This window comes from Phodopus roborovskii, unplaced genomic scaffold, assembly GCF_943737965.1.
Source record: "Phodopus roborovskii unplaced genomic scaffold, PHOROB, whole genome shotgun sequence".
NCBI classification, from domain to species: domain Eukaryota; kingdom Metazoa; phylum Chordata; class Mammalia; order Rodentia; family Cricetidae; genus Phodopus; species Phodopus roborovskii.
In genome coordinates this window covers 15947137-15968923 of record NW_026126407.1, presented here as the reverse complement: position 1 = coordinate 15968923, position 21787 = coordinate 15947137, and the positions used below count along the sequence as shown (strand labels likewise).

The 21787-nt window shown below is 43.0% G+C and overlaps 1 protein-coding gene across 3 annotated transcripts in view; it reads right to left on the bottom strand.

Annotated features, from left to right (window-relative positions):
* Positions 1 to 21787, bottom strand: part of Myocd (myocardin) — an 86207-nt gene that overhangs the window by 10693 nt on the left and 53727 nt on the right. For all 3 annotated transcript variants that reach the window (XM_051180379.1, XM_051180380.1, XM_051180381.1), the window contains 4 exons: positions 14689 to 14864; positions 11490 to 11615; positions 6222 to 6487; positions 5258 to 5408 (listed from right to left, as the gene is read on the bottom strand). In XM_051180379.1, coding sequence (XP_051036336.1) covers positions 5258 to 5408; positions 6222 to 6487; positions 11490 to 11615; positions 14689 to 14864 — 719 coding nt within the window. The remainder of the gene's footprint in view (positions 1 to 5257; positions 5409 to 6221; positions 6488 to 11489; positions 11616 to 14688; positions 14865 to 21787) is intronic.

The following is a 21787-nucleotide window of genomic DNA, read 5'->3' as shown; positions in this document are numbered from 1 at the left end:
GTTATATTGATACACATGTAGCTAATTAATTCCCACATCTTATGAAGTTTACAAGTTGTAAACTATGAAATATATGCAGGCATGGGAACTGGTTAAACAAAAATTACTGCAAATGATGGGGTACCAAAGATCCACTAAGTTTAAAGCTATGAAAGTTTGTTGACAATGGGTGATAGGTAATTGTTTCTGGTTTATTATTAACTGAAAGAAAGTTTGAGTTGATACTATTTTGAATAAATTAGACAACATGCATACATTTAAACTTATGTTTGCTTATAAAATTATGTAGATGAACATCTGCTAAAACGTAAGCTAGTGTACTCCTCACTGCTTTTTCTAAATAGTCCATCACATTTCTAAATAGACACATCACTTCTATGAGTAACACAGAAAACATATTAAACACCTAAGTTCCAATGATTTTGTAAAACAGAAGGATACAGAGGGAAAGCTTTCCTGTAGGGATAGAGTTTTTGAGCATAAAAGCAAATGAAGCAATCATCAAAATATCCACAATAAAAATTTGAACTTTGATAAATCAAAAAAGCATATACAAAATGCAAATTCAAATAGCAATCCTTGGAAAGAAATCAATGGCAACATAAGCAATTAAGTTGCCCAAATGAGAACTCATCAAGTGTTCTTATCATCATAAAAGAAACAGGGGGGCTGGAGAAGTGACTTAGAACACTTGTTGCTCTTGCAAAGAATCCATGGTATTCCATAGTCATCTGTAATTCCAGTTGCAGGGGATCTGATACCCTCTTCTGATCTCTGTGTGTACTTAGCATGCACATGGTACACAGACAAACATGTGGGAAAAACATTCATACTCATGAAATAAACAAAAATTAACCAAAAAGGCTCAGACTTAATACAAAAGTAGGTAAGACATTCAACCCAGATCTTTATAGCCAAAACCATAGTTTTAAAATGTTCCATAATATATGTGTATGATCATTAGTGATTTAAGAAGCAATGCAATTAAAATGAAAGGAAAATTTTATTCACCCAACAACAGAGAAGTAAGTAGTGGCTTCTTATATGAGCAAAGCAGCAATGAAATAAAGACCTTGGCAAGCTGAAGGACTTTACTCTCTGCCTGTTTAAGGTAACAATGGCTGGGAACCGGTGAGATGTGCACTCTTACCCTTCCCACACCACTGAGCTGGGGGGGCTTCATCTTAACGTGCATTGGCACACGTGAACACATTTATGTTGGAGTGGATCTGCTTCAAGTGGCTCTGCAGGCAACTGTTCAGGAGAGACAAGTCTGGTAATATCCTTCAAGAACTTTAAAAAATATTAATGTGGTGTTTTGTTTGTTTTTTTGTTTTCGTTATTTTGTTTTTTCAAGATAAGGTTTCTCTGTGTAGTCCCAGCTTTCCGGGAACTCATTTTGTAGACCAAGCTGGCCTTGAACTCATGTAGATTTGCCTGCCTCTGCCTCCTGAGTGCTGGGACTAAAGGTGTGTCCCGCTATGTCAGGCTAAAAAAATATTAATGTATTTTAAGCCAGCAGTTTAACATGTATTTAGGTACTGGAAATAATCAGACAACATAATAGATGTATGTACAGAACCCACTATTCTGAATAGCAAAACATTTGGCAGCAAGTTAAATGTCCAGGAGTGGAATGCTAACTAGGTGATCAGATGATTTGCTGGTATTAAAAATAAAACTTTTATGGAATATTAAAAGTTATGGAAAATTTTCATGGCGTGTCAAGGAAAGCATGTCAGAAATTTATGGGCAGCATAATTATTTAAAAGTAGTTGTTGTCAAACAAAATGTGTTCACATGCATTTCAGGCTGGAAGAAGCATAACGTCATGTTTTCTCTGGCTCTTGGCTATTAAAATGCCATTTACTTTGCTATACACGATCATGTTTCCACTGGAAAAATGTCACTTTGCAATCAACTAAAAGCCATGAGAAAAGCCCCATGGTTGCCTTTGCTGTCGTCCAGCATGCTGCTCCTTGTCAAAGTCTTGCTGGACAATTTTCTTTTTCTTTCAAATTTCCTGGTTTGAAAAAGTACAAGATGGCAACCCATTATTGTTTTAATTTTGAGTTACTTAAAATTAATGAGTTCTACACTTATTTTTAGAATCTGTTCTTGCACCGAATAATTTGGCTACATTATTAAATAAAGCAGATAACATTCTGAAATAAAAATGAATACTTGTTTAGTTCAATTTCCCTGGAAAATTTCCGATTATTTGGCTGTGTGGGCTTGGGTGAGATAAAGGGTCACACATGCCTCTTCTCTCTACTCACTGTATTCTAATTATTGGTAACTTTGAAATAATGTATTATGGGAAAATTCTAACACACACAAAAGTAGCTAGAAAATATAAGGGACTCATATGCCCATCAAACAACTTTAATAATTATCAATTTATGTCAATCTTGCTCCCCTTTCTATTTATCTTAAATTATTTTGAGGCAATTTTGTGTTTTTTTGTTTTGTTTTTGTTTTTTGTTTTTTGTTTTTGTTTTTGTTTCTTTTTTTTGAGACAGGGTTTCTCTGTAACTAGCTCTGTAGAACAGGCTAGCCTTGGGGATTAAAGGTGTATGTCATCAATGCCCGGCCTTTGAGGCAAATTTTATAATTTAATTGGTATGCCAATCTGTATCTACCTCTGAAAGAAAAGTGCTCTTAAACACATAGAAACAATGGCACTAGCTGGCTTTCATAATTTCCCAGTTTTCATAATTTTTAGTTCCTTCCACTCATTCTTCCTCACATTGAATTCATTAGAAATAGGGTTTTAGAAAACCACTAATCTCTGTCCCTCTCTCCATGTCTCTGTCTCTCCCTCGCCCTCCCCCCACTTTCTTTCTTTCTTTGTGTGTGTTTAGGCCGGAGGGCAACCTCAGGTCTTCCTTCCTTCATTCCTTTCTTTCTTTCTTTCTTTCTTTCTTTTTTTTTTTTTTTCAAGACAGGGTCGGTCATTGCCCTGGAGATAGCCCAGTTGAGTTAGAATTGCTAGTCAGCCGGTCCCAGGGATCCTCCTGTGCCTGCTTCTCTAGTGCTGGGGTTACAAGTGTGCCGTCATGACACACAGGTATTGGGGATCAAATTCAGGCCCTCATGCTCGTAAGGCAAGCACTTTCTCACAGGGCTGTCTCAACCCTGATGTCTCTGTACGGAGAAACCAAATTCCTCCCACTGCCCTTTACTTTTAGGCAGTGGAGCCTTTGCTAAAGAAATCCCATCTATACTGTTGACCTCTCCAATTATCTCGAGACGGCCACCTTTGTAAATTCTTCATTCCACCCTTCTGCAAATGTGAGTGCATCGTGAGCTCCCTTTACTCCTCATCCCTATTCTTTTCTTCCCACTCATTTTTCTTCCCACTCATTTTTCTTTCTCTCTATGATCTCATTCACTTTTCTAGTTTCAGCTTTCCCTACTTTGCCAAGGATTCTAAAGTGTATGCCCCCATTCCCTGCAGCACAGCAGACTTGAGTGAGGTTAATGTATTTCTTATCATAGGAGTGGGTTAGGTTTTCTCTTGGTTGCTACTCAGAATTCCAAACCTGAATGAACTTGTCGCTGATCTTTCTTCTTTGACTTACTGCAATTCTGCCCTTGGTATTACTTTCCCAGGACTCAGGGACATGTCTCCCCACCACACACCAAGTGAGAGATCAAATCCGGCCAAGCTCCCTCCTTTCACCCATTCCCTTCTATTCTCATCTTTCACAGTAATGGCAAAGCCTTTGCCATTAGCCACTTAAACTGGACCCCATCCCATCGCTTGCAAATCGACTAACTTGCGTGTCATTGAACCCCTTCAAGACTCTGGCTTAACCTGGGATGATAAGACTGACCTGGCCAGATAGGGATCTACATTGAATGACTAGTTAAAAATACCGTAGCTACTGTCACCCCATCACCGTCACCACCACTACCTCCTTGACCTGTCCTAATTACTGTGATTGTCAGGATCAATGGTGCTGAGCTTGGGTGCTCACAGGGAACCACCTTGGGGACCTCTGCCTAATGCCACCAGCTCCTCTAGACTATGTTTTCTCTGGGTCTCTCCAGCCCTACACGATCCAGGACTTTTCTACTTTAATGACTCCAAATAATAACTTTACTAAAGTAAAGTAAACATAAAGTTTACCGTTTGGCCATTGTCGACTACACAGTTTAGCTTCAGCAAGTACAACCACAATGACATCCACCCCCCAGAATGTTTTCCTCATTTCAGTTTCAAACTATGTCCACATTAAGCAATTACTCCCTGTGGTCTTTCTGGAATGGTTCTGGTAACTTCTATTCTACTTTCTGTCTCTGTGAATCTGCCTATTCAAGTGTTAGGTAAGGCAACTCATCAGGCATCTGAACTATTGCACCTGCTTATTTCACTTAGCGTAATGTTTTCAGACGGGATGGCATCTTTTACGTCTGTGGACTTATGACTTGAGGAATGGAGGGGGTGACTGCATGTCAATCTTGAGGTTTGCTTTGAAGCATACCAGGTTCAATTATAAAGCCAGTAGCATTTGAGTGGATGTAGATCCCTGTGATCTGTGATCTGTAACCAATTGCTGGCATGCACATGCCTTTTAATAAGCTGTCACTTCAGAGCTGATGTTCCCAGGTTTGGGAACATAAAAGACTAGGGCATCGTTTTAAGCTATACTACTGACAGTGGGTTACCAACTTTGTTTCTCATTCAGTGAGGATCAAGATCCTTATTCAACAATATCTGTGTTGGACAAAAAGAACCAACCAAAACCATTTACCTTTCATCAGTATAGTCAGCATTTTTAGTGGAAAGGCTACTTTAAAATTCAAAACTGTTAGGAAGAAATGTGGACACATTAGCTACATGGATTAGCTACATGAAGAGCAATTCCCATGGTTTCTATTTTTCCCATTTCACCAGAGATTGCCAAAGGTTAATCATGAAATTGTTCATTGCTTTAGAACATTCTGGAAGCTTTATAAACCTCATACCTCTACTTTATGCTAAGCCTTACCCTGACTGACACTTAGTAACTCACTTATGCTAACGAGGAGTCTAAGGTGCACAAAAGAGCAGATTCGAGCTGGAACAGCCTGGGGAGGCTGAGGCAGGAGCTACAGGTTTGTGTTTGAACACTGCAACACCTTTGTGTACTTTCTCCCTCTTCTACTTTTTTTTTAAAAAAACTCAAGAAATCATGTGGCAAAGACACTGGTGACAACACATCTCTGTAATATTTTTTTTCTAAGAAAAAAAATGGATCAAATTGTATACCTTGAGATCATCCAGGTTGGCTGGAAGGGGTCCTGGTTTGAGAGAAGAGACACCAGTTTGTCCAGAGAGACTATTTTTGACAGGGGACAGAGGGGTATTGCTCAGTGGTGTTGAAGAATTCGGATTTCTGACCATCTGTTCGTTTGGTTCTCTGAAAAACAAAGAGGCACTTACAACACAGTCAGACCTGCTTGGTGGAGCTTGGAAAAGTCACAGAGTAATTGCCTATAGGAATTAGGCAGGTAACAAATTGGCAGAAGAGGATGGCAGAGAAGAAATAATAACCTGAACTAGACAGCCAATTGCAGAAACTTCCCAAGCTTCTTTTTGAGGACACAGAGAGGATGGAGGCTGGCATAGCAGACAATGCATATCCACCTATGATTTCACCGGGGCACTGTTCTGCAGGCGTCTATGCATGCCATATTAATCTTGATCATGCTCAGCTTTGGATATATTTGAAACTGTGTCCCGAGAGTGGCCAAAGACAGGTGACACACTCTTCATGCTAACTGTATGTGTGAGGATGTTGCCCATCTGTAATATGAATAGGACCTTGCAAGACAGGTATCCAGCCTGAGCTCAGGGGTCAATCTCCAAAGCTGTCACTTAACTCTTATGTTTTTGGTTGTGAGCCTAGCCTTTAACAGCTGAGCCATCTTTCCAGCCCGTCACTTAACTCTTTAGCAGTGACCTTGAACTGCCAGCAAAGCCAACTCTGCATTCGTAGACATTCCACAGTTTAGTTTAGACATGCTAGGAGTTTCCTTCTTCTCCTTGATTTATTTGCTTCCATTCAGCTCAAGGTCCTGATAATGTGTGCATGGCTTCTAAAGAACATTATGCTTGAAACATGCCAGACAAGGACATGATGTAGTACAGGATACACTGGTCCCAAGCAGCTGACTCTGCAGGCCTCACACAGAGAAGCCCAGAAGCCTGCACCCCAGGGCACTGTACTCACTTGAGGTGTGTTTGGTGTATCCCAGGGTAGTTGAAGCGCTGTTGCTGCTGCTGCTGCTGTTGCTGCTGTTGCTGGCTGAGGATCTGCAGCTGCAAGAATAGCTGCTGTTGCTGGAGCAGCCGAGCATAAGCAGAGTCCATAGGTGGAGGGGACTTCTCTGCCTTCTGGTCTGGGGGGATGTACTGGTGGTATTTCAGCTTCTTCACCTTTGGTTTGGGGTCCTTGGGCTTTTTGTGGCGGTTCTTACTATCACCCAAAGACTTGGACTGCAAAGAGAAGGGAGACACAGCCCAGGTTTTAAGTGATGGTGGCGAGGAGGATTTTCTCAAATCCTGGAAATTCAGCAAAGGCATGGTGTGTGGTCCCCAGTAGAGGTCATGTAGCAGATGGACAGATCTGCCGTGAAATCCCCCCCTTCATTGCACCTAGGCACCTCGTGTCATATAAGGGGCTCACTCTTGGAACTTTCCAGGAGTGGAGTCCAATGGAAGCCTGAGCCTCAGTGGCTTAGGTAAAACCTAGACATAGCTAGCACTCTGACGTGGGGATCTCTCCACCTCAAATCAAACACATGGTAGCCTGACTTGTTAAGGACACTGGGTTTAGATGAAGTTAACGTCGTCTCTATGGATCCAGAAGGTGATTCTTGGACCCAAACACAACTGCATGCTTGCTTTCCCTTCACCTTTGCCGAAATTGCTCATGCATGACAGGAAGCCACACCTCCTGAAATAACGATTCTTAACTACGGGGAGGGCTACCCACCCACTGTACACTGTAGCCTTTCCAGGAGTCACTCGCTGTACACTATGATCTGTACATGGTGAGGGGAGTTAAAGCGGCAACTTTGGTGGCTAAGAGAAACGTGTGAATATTTTGTCATTGCATACGTTTAATATATCTAAATTTCATCGCAGATAAGATGAGGGAAAAATTTAATTTGAATCTTCGTGTTCCATATAAAGATTATATAAAAAATAATCATCCTAGGAGCTGGCTTAGTAGGTAAAGGCACTTGCTGCCAAACCTTGAGTTTCATTCCATGAATCCAAAATGGTGGGAAAAACTGACTTCCACTAGTTGTCTTCTGATCTCCACATATATCATATACACCATGGTATGTTATGTGTGCATATATTGTGGTATGCACCCATGTATCTCCACATATACCATATACACGATGGTATGTTATGTGTGCATATATTGTGGTATGCACCCATGTATACATACACACACACACACACACACACACACACACTAGTTGTGGGGTTTTGTTGTTAAGATCATAAAAGTAACAAGTGTTCTTTTGAAGGATAATTCTATACACAGCCTTCTCTGAAAGTCAAAAGGCTTTCATATATTAGGAAACAATACGTCTGTTAGAATTGAGTAGAAAACAAAACAAAATAAAACCTGTGTTTATTACAGGTGGTTGAAAGAGTGTCAAATTGGAAGGAAAGTGTAGCACCAAAACTTTCCAGGAGAGGGAGCTCCTGAATAGCTGACAGGCACAGTCTCCAGTGGCTGCAAGCTCCAGACTTCAGCCACAAAAAGCACATTTGACTGTGACCTCCAAGGAGCCTACAGTGTTCTTTACTCTGACTCAAACATCCTGTCACTGCAGGAACTTTTGTTTTTTTGAGTCTTCCTCTTGGAGACTAATGAATAATGATTAGGAGTATTTCTGTGAGTTTGGTAGCTTAACATTTCTCTACTCATTAATCAATTGGCATTCCGGTTAATCAATCATATTTCTGTTCTGGGTGAGTTTCTGCAGGGTTTGGTGACCAGCTTCCTCCAGCTCAGGTTCAGGCCTCATCCCCTCAGACTTGCTTTGACAGAGGGTTGGTTGTCTTGTTGATGACTCAGGGAACCTGGAGATGCTTTTTTTTCTCTGACATTACCTTAGCATGGGTACAAGAACATTTCAGAAGCTAGTGTGTGACAGACATTATTGACCTAACACAACTGTATGGTTTCATTCTTTTGGTAAGCACAGGGGATACTTGAACTCTGTCTAGTTGCATGTTTGTTTTTTCTCTTTACAACTCACAGGACACAGAAGGCACCCACATGCATTTTCCTAAAGATAGATCAGGGATGGATCCACTGTGGTGTTCAAGTCCCAGGATAGGATTCATCAACTGGAAAGGAAGGGATGCTCTATGGCTAGAGATTGCAAGGCTTCCTAATGTGACAATTTGCATGCATGCATGCACACACAGACACAGACACAGACACAGACACAGACACAGACACAGACACACACACACACACACACACACACACACACACACACACACACACACACCTTTACCAAATGACCGGGCAGCCTACAGCCAATGCACTGGTGATCTTCTGAAAGGCAAAGCACAGTCCTATGGAAGCTACGGGACACAGTTCTTCCTCACAGTTCCTGGCTCTCCTCTCCAGCTATGCATATCTCTTCCCTCTTTCCCCTTCAGCTTGCTGTCACCTGCAACAACTTTTCTATCTGATTCTAGCTCACTTTCAAAGCTGGGAAGCTTTGTGTCCTCCTCACTCAGCAACTCAGCATGTTGAGGGTACAAGACAGTGGTCACATCACTTACTGAGGGAGTGAGGGAGAATAAAATTTACCCGCCTTCCCCTGCCTGGGTTACCGACTGCCTGGGCAGGAGAGCCTCTTTAATTATTGAGGAACATTTCTATTTTATTTTATTTTCTGGTTTTTCGTGACAGGGTTTCTCTGTAGCTTTAAGAGCTGTCCTGAAATTCATTCAGTAGACCAGGCTGGCTTCAGACTCACAGAGATCTACCTGCCTGTCTCTGCCACCTGAGCGCTGCATTAAAAATATGTGCCACCACTGCCCGGCCTCAAGTAACATTTTTACACAGTCACAATTTTTTGTGAGCATCATATCTATCCAGCCCCATAAAATTCCCATTGCTCCCAAATGAATCCTGTACCACTAAATAATCACTCCATATGCTCCTCTCTCCCTATCTCCTACAACTCCAATCTCCATCTTGCTAAATGTGATTATTTTGGACATTTTATACATGAGACCCAGATGAATACATTTTTGTATCTGACTTGTTGTGCTTGACATGATGTCTTCAGGATTAATTCTTGTTGTGGCAGGTGTTGATGTGGCATCCTTTCACATGCCTGAATAATATTTAGTACCATGGCTATACCATGACTTTATTTATCCATCAGTTGATGGGCATTTGGGTTGGTTCAGACTTGCAAATATGGCAAATGGTACTGCTTTGAAGAGTCAGGGACTTATTTTTAGTTCTTTCAGGTGTGGACCTAGGAGTGGAATTTCTGGGCCACGTGATAAATTTATGTTTAATTCACTGAGGAAATGGCAAGCCTGTAGTGTGTGGGGTTCCAGCTTTGCTACATCTTTGTGGACACTTGGAAGCTATCCTAATGTATATGGCAGGGCATTCCACTGGGGTTTCGGCTTTGCACCTCCCCAAAGACGTAGCATTGAGAACATTTTCATGTGATTCCCGAGAAAAAAAAAAAAAAAAAAAAAAAAAACTTCTGTATGTCTAGAGAAGTACCTGCCCAAGCCTGCTCTGCATATACTTACACAGGACACTATTATGGTTGATAATGGCCTGGAAACCCAGCTGGACTAGAGGATGGGGCAATGTTCTGGCTGGTTTGTGATACAGCCTGTTGGAGATTCCCTGGTACCTTCCTTTTAGACAGGATTTTCATGATTTCTGAGTGTTATCTATGAAGTCTCTCTCCAGCCCCATGAGAACCATATCAAGTCAATTGGGCTGAGATTTCTACCTTAGGTCAGCTGCTTCCTTCTAAGCCTTCCAGATGTGTCTAGACCATTGGTCTCAACCTTCCTAATGCTGTGACCACTTAAGGCAGTTCCTCATGTTGTGGTGACCTCAACTATAAAATTGCTTTTGTGGCTACTTCATAACTGTAATTTTGCTACTGTTATGAATCATCATGTAAATATCTGATATGCAGATGGCCTTAGAAAATCTCTGTGAAAGGGTTGTTTGGCCTCCAAAGAGGTCACTAGACCTCTGGTCTAGATGCACCTAGATGCATCTTCAACCGTTTTTATTTAGGTGTTGACCATTTAGAAGAGCTGAGCAGGCATCTATAGGCAAGTAGCCCCATAGACCAGTGGAATTTGCATGGGGATGGATTTTTTTTTTCAATTGTCTGTCTTTCATCTGAGCTCCTAGCGCACATTCTTGGTATGGGGATGTTGACAGCTTTACTAGTTTGAATTATGAAACATTTGAATACTCAACTAGTGACACTACTGTGATTCCTCTTTATAGACATTTTTGCTGATGATAGGAACCATTGTCTCCTCCATTCAATGTGCACAATGCCATCCACTCATATGATGAAACTACTACTTTGTTGTTGACTATCATATTAACTTACAACCTAAAAACATCCCCAAAGAGTCTTGTTGGCAGGTACTAAAGGTGTCACTAGAGCTAAAACAAACAAACAAGCAAAAAACCATGTTCCCAACAACTCCAATAGAAGCTAGCTAGTACCAAGTATTATAAGAAATCCAAAGGACTAACCAGCGGCTTATTAGGAGATGGTGCTCTCGGCACAGCTGGAGGTATTTGCTGGGAAATTAAATATGAAATACAGTTGCAACTGCTGGCTGTCTCCTGTGAGTAAAACCCCTCCTCCCATGTTCATTCCCACTTGTGTTAGACTCTTGCAATGTCCAAGGCTGCTCCCTTCACATAAATAAAATGGCTCTGGCTGGGTTTTGTGACCCTTACAAGTTCTGTGTCATTGCAGTCAGCTGTGACTTTCCTCAGGGTGAGTTTGGGAAATCTTCATTTTCATTTTTATGTACTGTGTATCCCAGGCTGGCCATGAACTCACTATCCCATTTCTGCCCTTCTGAGTGCTAGGATTACAGGCATGTACTTCCTTGCTTGGCTAATAAAATCCCAACCAGATACATGGCTGGCTGAGATATATTCCCAAAGTGAAACATGCAGGCTTCCCCAGTGCTGACAATGTGTGTGTGTGTGTGTGTGTGTGTGTGTGCGTGCGTGCGTGCGTGCGTGCGTGCGTGCGTGTGTGTGTGTGTGTGTGTGTGTGTGTGTGTGTGTGTGGCCACTCTGACATTTCTAGTGCCTGAACCTGTGTGTGGTTCCATGTGATCCTCCTCATGCCTACAGGACTGACTTGTAAAGCCCTGCATTGCATGGCTCCAGTGAGCCTGGCCTCAGGCAGAGGCTCTGGGCTAGACCCATCCATACCTTTACAGCAGCGTGCACAGGGATAGAGGTGCTGAGGGGGGCAAGCCCCTGCTTCCCAGAGTCTGACTGGTTGCTTGGCTTGGAGGCTGCATCATTCTTGTCACTTTCTGAGCCAGGAGCAAGATCCTGAAATCCAAATTGTACTGTTACTAAAGCACAAGAATAAGAGATGCTGTACCACTCAGTTGAAGATCTGCTGTTTTCACCCTGGCTTTCTGTCCTGTTAACATCAGGTGCTCCCTGCAGGAGGCCATCCCATTCTGTCACCTACCCCAGGGTACCACTAGAGATAAATGGGCAATCTCAGTGCCAGTTCCAGAAAGTGGGGTGAACTTCTGACTTGATCTGGACAAATTGGACATCTGGTCACCCTGAAGGAGAGCTCTACATAATAATGAGATTGAGAAAGAAAGGAAAAGCAGGGAGTTCTGGGGAAAAAAGAAGCAGCAAAATGGGGGAATAATGCTTAAGTGGGTGTGCAAGTGTGTGTCTCGGTGTGTAGTATATGCATGGTGCATAAACAAAATTGAGTATGTGTCTCTGTGTGTAGGAATATGTGGTAGACATGTGTATTTGTAAATGTACACGTATTTTTGTTGGGCATATATGTGTGCATATATGTGTATACATATCTTTGTGCATATGCATATGTGCATGTCTTTGTGAATATATATGTGTATATATATGTGTATGTGTGTAGTAACAAGTACGAGCACATTCCTGGGCATGTACATGCATTCATTCTTACATGTACGTGTACATGTCTGCTGATTAAATGCTTATATATGCAAGATCATACACATACACACATATGTATGCATGATTGATTATATGTATGTATGCATATTTATACTCATGTATATGCATATGTCAAGATATAAATATATAAATACCTGTGTGTATCAGTACACATCTGTGTGTATATGTGTGACTGTACACATTTTTATATGCAAGTTATATCAATGTGTGTTACAGCAGGTAAATGTGAAATGGGAAGAATTGCCAGAATACAGGAACAAGTTAATATATACATAGGTGTGTTTGTGCATATGTATGTATCCATTTACATGGATCCATGTATTTGTCTGTGTCTCATAAAGAAACATGTTTTTATGAGAGTTATGTTTCTGCCTGCTGAGTGTTCCATGAAAGGAATAACTCTCTTCCTTTCCTACATTTCTAGGCTATGACTCAACAAAAAGCCTGGGGTCCTTACACCCCTCCTGGGGGCCAGAACTGACCTTCTCAGTTCTCCACTGAACCCTGGCATCTGTCACAAACCTACAGGCTGCTTTTCTCTCAGAGCCTCAGTGTCCTTGTCTGTCAAACATGGTTGCTGAGGGAAAAGACACAAAGCCACTCCTGCATTTTCTCTGCATTGCTCAGCGCTTGGCCCCTTCTTTCCCCTTTGCTAGGGAGAGCAGAAAAGAAGTTGTCTTTTCCTCAAGACCATTGTTAAATCAGAAACTGGGGAATTTGCTGTCATAAGAATCTGTGCAAGTGGTCTGATAGATTCTTTGATGTTATCGGAGATGTTTGACTGTGAAGCTCAGCATGGGCGTGCCGGGGAAGGGAGATGCTTTGATGCTGAGCTCTTGCACAAGGAACGCACATTTAGCCCTGCTCCGTATTCCTCCCTTTCCCTTCCATGTCTCATTTCCCTCTTGGCAGCTTTATGTTTGCTCTGATGGAGTGGAGATAGGAATGACAGTGACCAGTCACCATCATGGTTTCGGGAAAACTGAACCCTAAATAAATATTACTACAAACTTCTCCTCTGGATGGACATTCCAGTAGGGAAATAACTTCAAATACAAGTTGAGCATCTCTAATCCAGCATTTCCAATATCTAAAATGGTTCAAACTTTGAAACCTTCTGGGGCCAACAAGAAACCATGAGAAGAAAATGCCACAGCACAAAACTTAGCTTCGAGCACAACAATGATAAAAAGTACTATATAAAATTTTATTTACGCTGTGGGTATGTATGCTTATCTAAGACATAAATGAATTATGTGTTTTGACTTGGATCCTATCCCTGAAACATGTCACAAACAGATGCAAATACATTCTAAGTCTAAACTGGTCCCAAGCATTTTGGGTAAGAGATGTTTAATTCCTGTCCCATCAGGCACTTGGTTGTCAGGAAGAGTGAAGTATTTGGGTGGAGGGGGTGGCCTAGAGCTTTCTTTCTAGAGAGGAGTGTTGTGGACCAGGGTTGAAAGCGTTCCCATGTCACGTGTTCATAGCACTTTCTCCTTCCCCGCTATGCTGTCCTCTCACTGACATCCCTTGGGGTCCTATGATACCATCATGTGTGGCTGAGGACAGTCCCCATCATGTGGCTTCATGAGATAGGGATAGTCTGTGTGATCCTGGCATTCACATAGCTACTTAGCCTTATGGAGCAATAGTTCCTTGCCTCTGGTCCTTGGCATCAGTGATACTTATCTGTCAGGGACTGCAATCTCATGTGAGGAGATATGAAGAGCCCAGTGTAGCCAGGGGCCCAGTGTGAGCATCAGGGCTAATTAAACCCACTGTTATTCTTAATAATTGGACTTCATATTTTTGTACACATTCACTGTTAAGTATGTGTGGGTTTGTCCAGAAAGAATGAGGACTAAACTCAGTGTGTGTGTAGGGTGTGTGTGTGTGTGTGTGTGTGTGTGTGTGTGTGTGTGTGGTGACTTTAAGCTGGCATGGTAGAAGCAACCACAACTGGTGTCTCCTGCTTTGCTGATAGCCAGCACCTCCTCTTCCCACCCTCTGAGGCCCTGGGATGAAATGGATATCAGTCCTGCCTGGAGACTGTTGGTCAATAGTGTGATCTCATTAAGTCAACTTACCTTATGCATGAAATAGAGGTAAAGTTATCTACTTGCTTACAAGGTAAGTTGAAAGCTAACACTGTGAGGGTTTTCCATGTTTCTGTGGCCCGAAGTGCCTGAACTTAATAGATTGGGAAGGACATTAAGAAAATACATCATCTGGTTAACTTTGGTGTGGTTGCATACACTGTAATTCCATCACTCAGCCTGAGCCAGGAGGATCCCGAGTGTAAGAGCAGAGACCCCCTGACTCAGGATAAAACCAGCAGCAGCAGCAGGGGCTGCAAACAACAGCAGTCATAGCAGTATTAATATGAAATCTTAGTGACTTGACAAGATAGTGAGGCAGGGACAGTCTGTCTGTTTACCTGGATTGTGTCCAGAGGACCAGCCAAAGTGGCTTCAGTGGCTTTGATATCAGGGGGCGAGGCCACAGAGCCCTGTGGATCTTCACTTCGAGTCTGATCTGGGGAAAGCCCATCGCTGCTGCTTTCCTCTTCAAAGGCAAATGCATCCGCTGATTTGGAGAAACTCACCTCAGTACCTGAGTGAGAGAAAAACCAAGCTGGGAGCAGTGGCTTGGAGCTTCAGAGAGCTGTTTTGGAGACACTGGCAATCATTGTCCCTGTGCTGAAGCACTTGGCTTTGCTTTCCAGTGTAGGATGAGTTTGGGGAAGAGTGAAAATGTATTTTAAACAATTAGATTTTCTACATAAAAATGTGTGTTAAAAAAAAAAAAGAAGAAGAAGTTTGATGTTGGGGGAAATGTATCAAAGCTTAGCATCGTGCACCAAACTATTTCCAGGCTGAGTCGTTTCTCGGTGCTTTCTCTGGAGCCTATGTCCTTTTGAAAACAAATCAGGAAAGGCAAAAGGAATGGGCATGCTATGAGGCCACTGGATGATAATGAAGAATGACTGCCCCTCTCCTTCAGGCTTTCCAGCACGAGAGAATCGAAACGACAGCTTGCCAGTTGCTTCATCTTCAAAGACAAAGCAGGGTACATGGCACAATATGTTTAGCAAACTTTGCTAATAAGCACAAGTGAGGCCAGCTAGTAAGTTTAAATTCCTAGATGTCAGGTTTAGCTTATCATCACTGAAGCTCAAGTCCAAGGAGCCACCCAACCAAGGCACCACCAACTAGAAAAGCCACAAATCTACCCCAGAGACTTCATCCTGACTCCTATTTTCTTAGTACATGGATATTATTTTCATTCTAATATCTGTGTCTTTTCAAATCCTTCAGCACCCCCACCCACTTCTAGACTCCCCCTCTGTTCCCCTGGGTTGTCTTTCTAGGACAACAGAGTTGCATTGGAGACAGAGGCCATCAGCCCAGATGGGTCTATTATAATACCCTGACCCATTTCTCACACTTGACATCACCCATGCTTCTACAGTTTGTTGTCTGGCTGAGCAGTACACAAAGTGCCAAAGCCACAAAGCCCTCCTGACCCCATTCTTAGTACCACCCTTTCAAAGGAATTTCAGCATCATCCGGAGCTTTTCCAGCCCCCGTTCCGCAATCACATTCACAAGAACTTTTGACTCTTGCTCGGTGTAGATAAGAAACTGGAACTCTCGCTGTGGTGATTGCAAAGGCCTAGAGGAGCTGGGAGGAATGGAACAAATGTGCTGTGGGGCTTGTCATCACCACCACTGTCGGCATGTGTCACAGGCTCTCTGGACATCTGTGTGTCAAATCAGGAAAGAGGCCAGGCAAGGACACAGCAAGTGGAAGCCTACCCCAATGGGAAGCCTGCTAACCTGGAGGGGCTTAGATGCCAGGACATCTGCTTCATGGGTCATGTGTAGGAAGCCCGCTAACCTGGAGGGGCTTAGATGCCAGGACATCTGCTTCATGGGTCATGTGTAGGAAGCCCGCTAACCTGGAGGGGCTTAGATGCCAGGACATCTGCTTCATGGGTCATGTGTAGAAGTCATTGTTGCTCTTATAATTATCGGAGTGGACAGCTCATGATAAAAACTCATGTAGTATAAAAATACCTAATGGACACATTCTACCTCACAATAAGAGTCACTGGTCTCTTTAGATTTAACTCTATGGATACAGAAAGATACGTGCAAAAAAAAAGTTTTAAATAGATTGGACTAGGTAAAATGTACTAGTTAAGGCTTGGTGTATAGCTCAGTTAAATATGTATTATTAGTGGGAACACTTAGAATTCATCCTTGTTCGTGTGTGTGTGTGTGTGTGTGTGTGTGTGTGTGTGTGTGTGTGTGTGTGTATAGATTAAACCTAGGTCCTTGTGCATGCTAGGGAAGTATTTTACAACCTAACTATAACCCAAACCCTTTCTTACTCATCTTTTAGCATAAAAAAATGTTCACTACTAAATTTTCAACCCTGGAAACAGACATACAGACCAAACAGGTTATACTTAGAAATATATATGTCTATACATATATGACTACAGTTAGTGAAAAAAATGGAATTGTAGGAGGATAGAGAGGTGGTATACAGGAGGGTTTGGAGAGAGGTAAGGGAGAAGAGAAATTTTCATCTCAAAACTAAAAATAAAATGAAAAACATGAGAGATTAGGAAAACGTAGAAGATTACAGAAATCATTTATTTACCAAAAGCACAAATAAGTCAATGTTAGCATTTATGTCAGAAACCTGCCTGTCCTCTGGTTAGAAAGACTCACTGGATGTGCCAACTTCATCATTGACACCAGAGTGTCTCTTCTATGGCGTTACTCCTCTTTTCCCAGCCCCCTTCCCTCTGGGGTCAGTTACACACTCTTGCTATTTTAGCTCTCTGAACACCCTAAGCCCTGGAGAAAGCCTTTGCGTGTCATTTTCCTGCATCAAGAACTCTGTGCATTTTCCTTTCTCAGGGGAATCAATACCTGAGATCTAAGGAAGCTCCTTCTGGTTGCTTCCATGAATATATGGATATATTGCCTATTCCACCCATTAAAAAACACTTTTATGAGCTGTGTTTTCATTGGGATTTTCACCCCAATTTATGACTATGGCAAAAGGTTTTCATCCCTGTTACTATCTTTAATGCCCCACTGACGATGATGTAGACAGAAGAAGGTGGGGGGGGGATTGTGGCTGCCCACTGGGAGACCACAGCATGCCACTGAGATCTACCTGGCTCATACCCTGAGTTCATGCTGCTCACCATCTCAGAGATCCCTGCATGTGATCTTAGCAGCCCCTCAGGAATACCCTTTGCTCTGCCCACCAGAACACTCTGAGAAGGTCATTGTCTCAAGTATCTTCCCATTTCCTTTACCACGAGGGGACTGAGCCTCCTCTGTGTGGTCTGATGTTTTATGTGACAAAAATTTGCCCCCCCCAAGTCTACCAGAATATGGCATCCCAAATGTGCAAAAATTAGGGGAAAATGAACTGAACTGTGGAATTGTCCCCCTTTCTAGAATATGGGTAGAAATGTTAGAAGAAGCATGGAGAAAGAGGGATAATGTTTTTCCTCTTACTACACAATGACCTGATTATATCTACAGGAAAGGGGAGAATGGGGGGGGGGCAGATTTGTGTAATAGTGACAACTAGAATAAAACAGATTTGTGAGTCCTCAAACAGGCACAGGGAGCCCAAGCACGACCCCAGTTTCTCGAATCTCTGTTTGGCTGTGGGGATATTCAAAGTCCTATTTTATGTGATTATTTAGTGACTGAACTGAAAGTGAACTCCCAGCCTTTGGACTCTCAGAGTCATTTTACAGAAGAAGGTGGCTAAACCACTGTTAGCCATAAAGCCCTGGGGTGGGGCCATCTGTTATTTAAGGGGAAATCATCAGCTGCCTCTAGTGGAAGGCAGGGGGTGCAACCGAGAAGCAACCGATGCCCCTCTATACACATTATACACTGAAGATGCCCAGTGAACTAATGCCCCCCAACTCTGATCACTGGCAAGTGGTGACCTCGAGTCAACACACTACAGTGATATAAAAAAAGTAGTTTAGAAGTAGAGAATTTGTAATGGGTGGGGGAGATAGACTCAGCTTGCCGTCTGTAGGTTCTGCATTCCTGACATTGACTGGGACTGACAAAATTGCATCTGTTCTAAACATATGCAGGCTTTGCGCTCACTATTACTTCCCTGGAAGTGAGTATAGTAACTTTTTACATAGTATTTTCATGGAATGGAGCATGGTAGTTAGTATATAGATGATTGACATGGAAGGGAAAATATGAATTGGTTATGTACAAATAGTATTAAATTTTACAGGAGGGACGGGAGTGTCCTGAATTTGTCATCTGTGGGGGGTCCTGGAATTAAGCCCCTGTGGATATGGAGGATCAACTTTCTGTAATCAGTTCTATTTTTCCTCCCAAGGCTGAAAGGAGCAGGATCCTCAATTATTTCATTTACTTCCATCCTTTTACACTTCAAGAGGAGTAGAGGTGATCAGATAAGATATGGTAAAGAGGCTGAAAGTCAGGAGAAAGAGGGTTGTCTGTGTATCTGCCTGGGATAATTGGAGAATCTGTCAAGGAGATGTGGCCTGGAGAGTGTCCACCGCAGTTAGGCAGAGGAGATAGTAACACAAGGTTGTCTAAGAACTCTCTTGGAGGAGGAGGAGGGCTTGGATGGAACCTGAAATAACTGGCAGCTATGGATAGGACAACAGGAGGGGGCAGTGTTGGGTGAAGATGGAGAGAGTAAGAGATACTAAAGGGGTTGATGAGCAAAACTAGGGACGGGGAAGAAGTCTCCTAGTTAGGGAGAGGGTTATTCTAGGAGCCAAATCCTACAGAATCATAGCCTTTATCAAATCATCTGCCAACCATTTAGAGGTTTCCTGCTTAAGCCAAATGCAACAAGGAAACCATGAGTTCACACGACTAAACACAAGGAAGTTGTTCACACCCACACAAAAAAGTAGGGTGGATGCCAAGGTACCTAGAAAGTATGAGGCTGCCTCAGCATTTGAGGACCACTGAGGAATGTGACATCATGTGGTCCCTGCTAGTTAACCCGTTAGGGCTGCAAGTGTTTGGGGTTGCCACTGTCAGGGCAGAAGAGGAGGGGAGGGACAGGCTGGTCTCCACAGTTGGGGGGTTCACACTTAGAGCAAGAGCTGGAACAATGGAGGAGTTCCCCTCCAACTGCTGCTACATGCTGCCTTACTTTCACAAGATGCACAAGGCACTCATGGGTTCTAAGTTGGAAACACTTGGGATACTTTCTTCTTGGCTCTGCTACATCAGTAGGAATGTGAATACCGGAAACTCACTGGTCCTCAGTTTCCCCAACTACAAAATGGGAATAATGAATGCAGCTACCTCTCCAGATATCAAGAAACGACATCTGTCTACAGAGCACTGAGTGCATGGCCTGATGTGAACTGTTCAGTCATGTCTAGCTGTTATGGAGGCCAATATTGTTTTTGTTAGCATCTGCCATTCTCAAGTTTACCAAAAAGACCACCCAGGAGGCAGTTTACTCTGTGGCCATCCTCCCAAAAGTCAGTGCATCTCTACGGTCAGGAGGACTCATTTGTCCTGAGAGACTTGTTCTGGAAAAATAAGGAGTCAGCTTCCCAAGAGAAGGAAGAGAGTGTGTCCTCGAAAGGCCACCAGTTACCCCCTCTTTCCCAGTTCAAGCCACACTGCTGCTGCAGAGAGGGACACAGGTCACCTTCTGGTCACCTTATCTATATTCTTGTAGAACAGTCACATCGACTACATTGCATTGTGACCTGGGCCCTCTACTCCAATCTCCCAAGACAAGAGCTGGCTGGGAGCAGTTGGAGAGCAGAGCACTGGCTATTGTCCCCGCAGACATGTCAGGCAGTGTGATGACAAGGACCTGCTCTGGGAAGCCCTGACATCATCCTCTGGGTATGCCCACAGGACTGGCTCTGGGCACAGGCCCCCTGGGGACCTTAGGCTGGCGACAGACCCTCACTCCCCCTTTCCCTGGAAGTGATTAGATGAATGAGTCAGCTGTACTTTCTTCTGTACAAACATGTAAAATTCCAAGAATAAATGAGATAATTGGAGCCCTGGTTACTTTCCCCCTAGAACCTGCATCAAGGGCGGTGAAGGAAGGGTACAGCCCCGCAGAACGTGGAAGTGTATCTCCTGATTTTCTACTTGTTCATCAGTCTGGTGAATGGCAAGAGCGCTAGGACCGACTGCCCATCCCTAACATCCACCTGAATGAGAATGAAGCAAAATCTGTTTCGCAGAGGAAACTGTCAGTCACAGAACATTCACAAAGATACAGATCTTAACAACCCTGGATATTGCTCAAGAAGACTTGCTGAGACCCAACAATATTATTATCTAGACCAATTAAGAACTGCATTTACACGGATATCCCAGAGTTCCAGGATAGAACCAAACAGGACCAGCAGAAAAAGGAAAAAAAGAAAAATCAATGAAATGATTCCTAATGACATGCTGCTCTACCTGTAGACAGGAACCTAGCACAATCATGATCAGAGACTTTATCCAGCAATTGATGGAAACAGATGCAAAGACCCACAGACAAACACTAGGCAGAGCTGGCTCGGGGGGGGGGGGATCCCATGGGAGAGGGGGAGGAAGGATTGTAGGACCCAGATGGGTCAAAGATACCACAAGAAAAACCACATAATCAACTAACCTGGCCTCATAAAAGTTCTCAGCGACTGAATTGGCAAGCATGGGTCTGACATAGGCCCTCCTCATATAAGTTATGGTTGTGTACTTTGGTCTTCTTATGGGACTACTCCTAATAATGGGGTTGGGGCTGTCTATCTTTTTTGACTGCTTTTGGGACCCTTTTCTTCCTACTGGGTTGCCTTATCCAGCCTTAAAATGAGGGGTGGTGCCTAGCCTTATTGCAATGTGATATGCCATGTTTGGTTGTGGTCTATGGAAGGACTGCACTTTTCTGAAGAGAAAGGAAGGAGGAGTGGATCGGAGATGGAGGGAAGGGGGCAGTGGACTGAGAGGGGAGGAGGAAGGGGAACTGTGGTTGGGATGTAATATATGAGAGAAGAATAAATACTTTTTTAAAAAAGGAGGATTTTGATAAAAATGAATTTGTCTTTGACAGCAGAGCTACATATTCTAAAACGCTGGTTGAATTGAAACTGAAATGTTGACTTAGATTGAAAAATCTGGTCCTGTTCAAAGACAAGTTGAGAAACTTGTCCATTGCAGCTGGAGTCCAGAGGCTTCCTACTGTTTGAGGAATGCAGCTGGATTTGGTCTAGTTCAAACCTGGAGTCAGGCATTGGACAGAATACTGCTTCCTCTGATGCTAGCAGATGCAGGATACTCACAGCCTGTGAAGAAACTATGACCAGTGAGCAGATTAACACCCGAGGAGAAGAACCAGGGATCCCATTACTGAGCAGTTTAACTAAAGAGAAGAACCCAGGGCTCTTAGTGCTGAGGAGCCACCTGAGTAATAACAACCACCCAGAAACCTAACAAGGCATCCTACAGAATGTAGAGAAGCCATCATTCC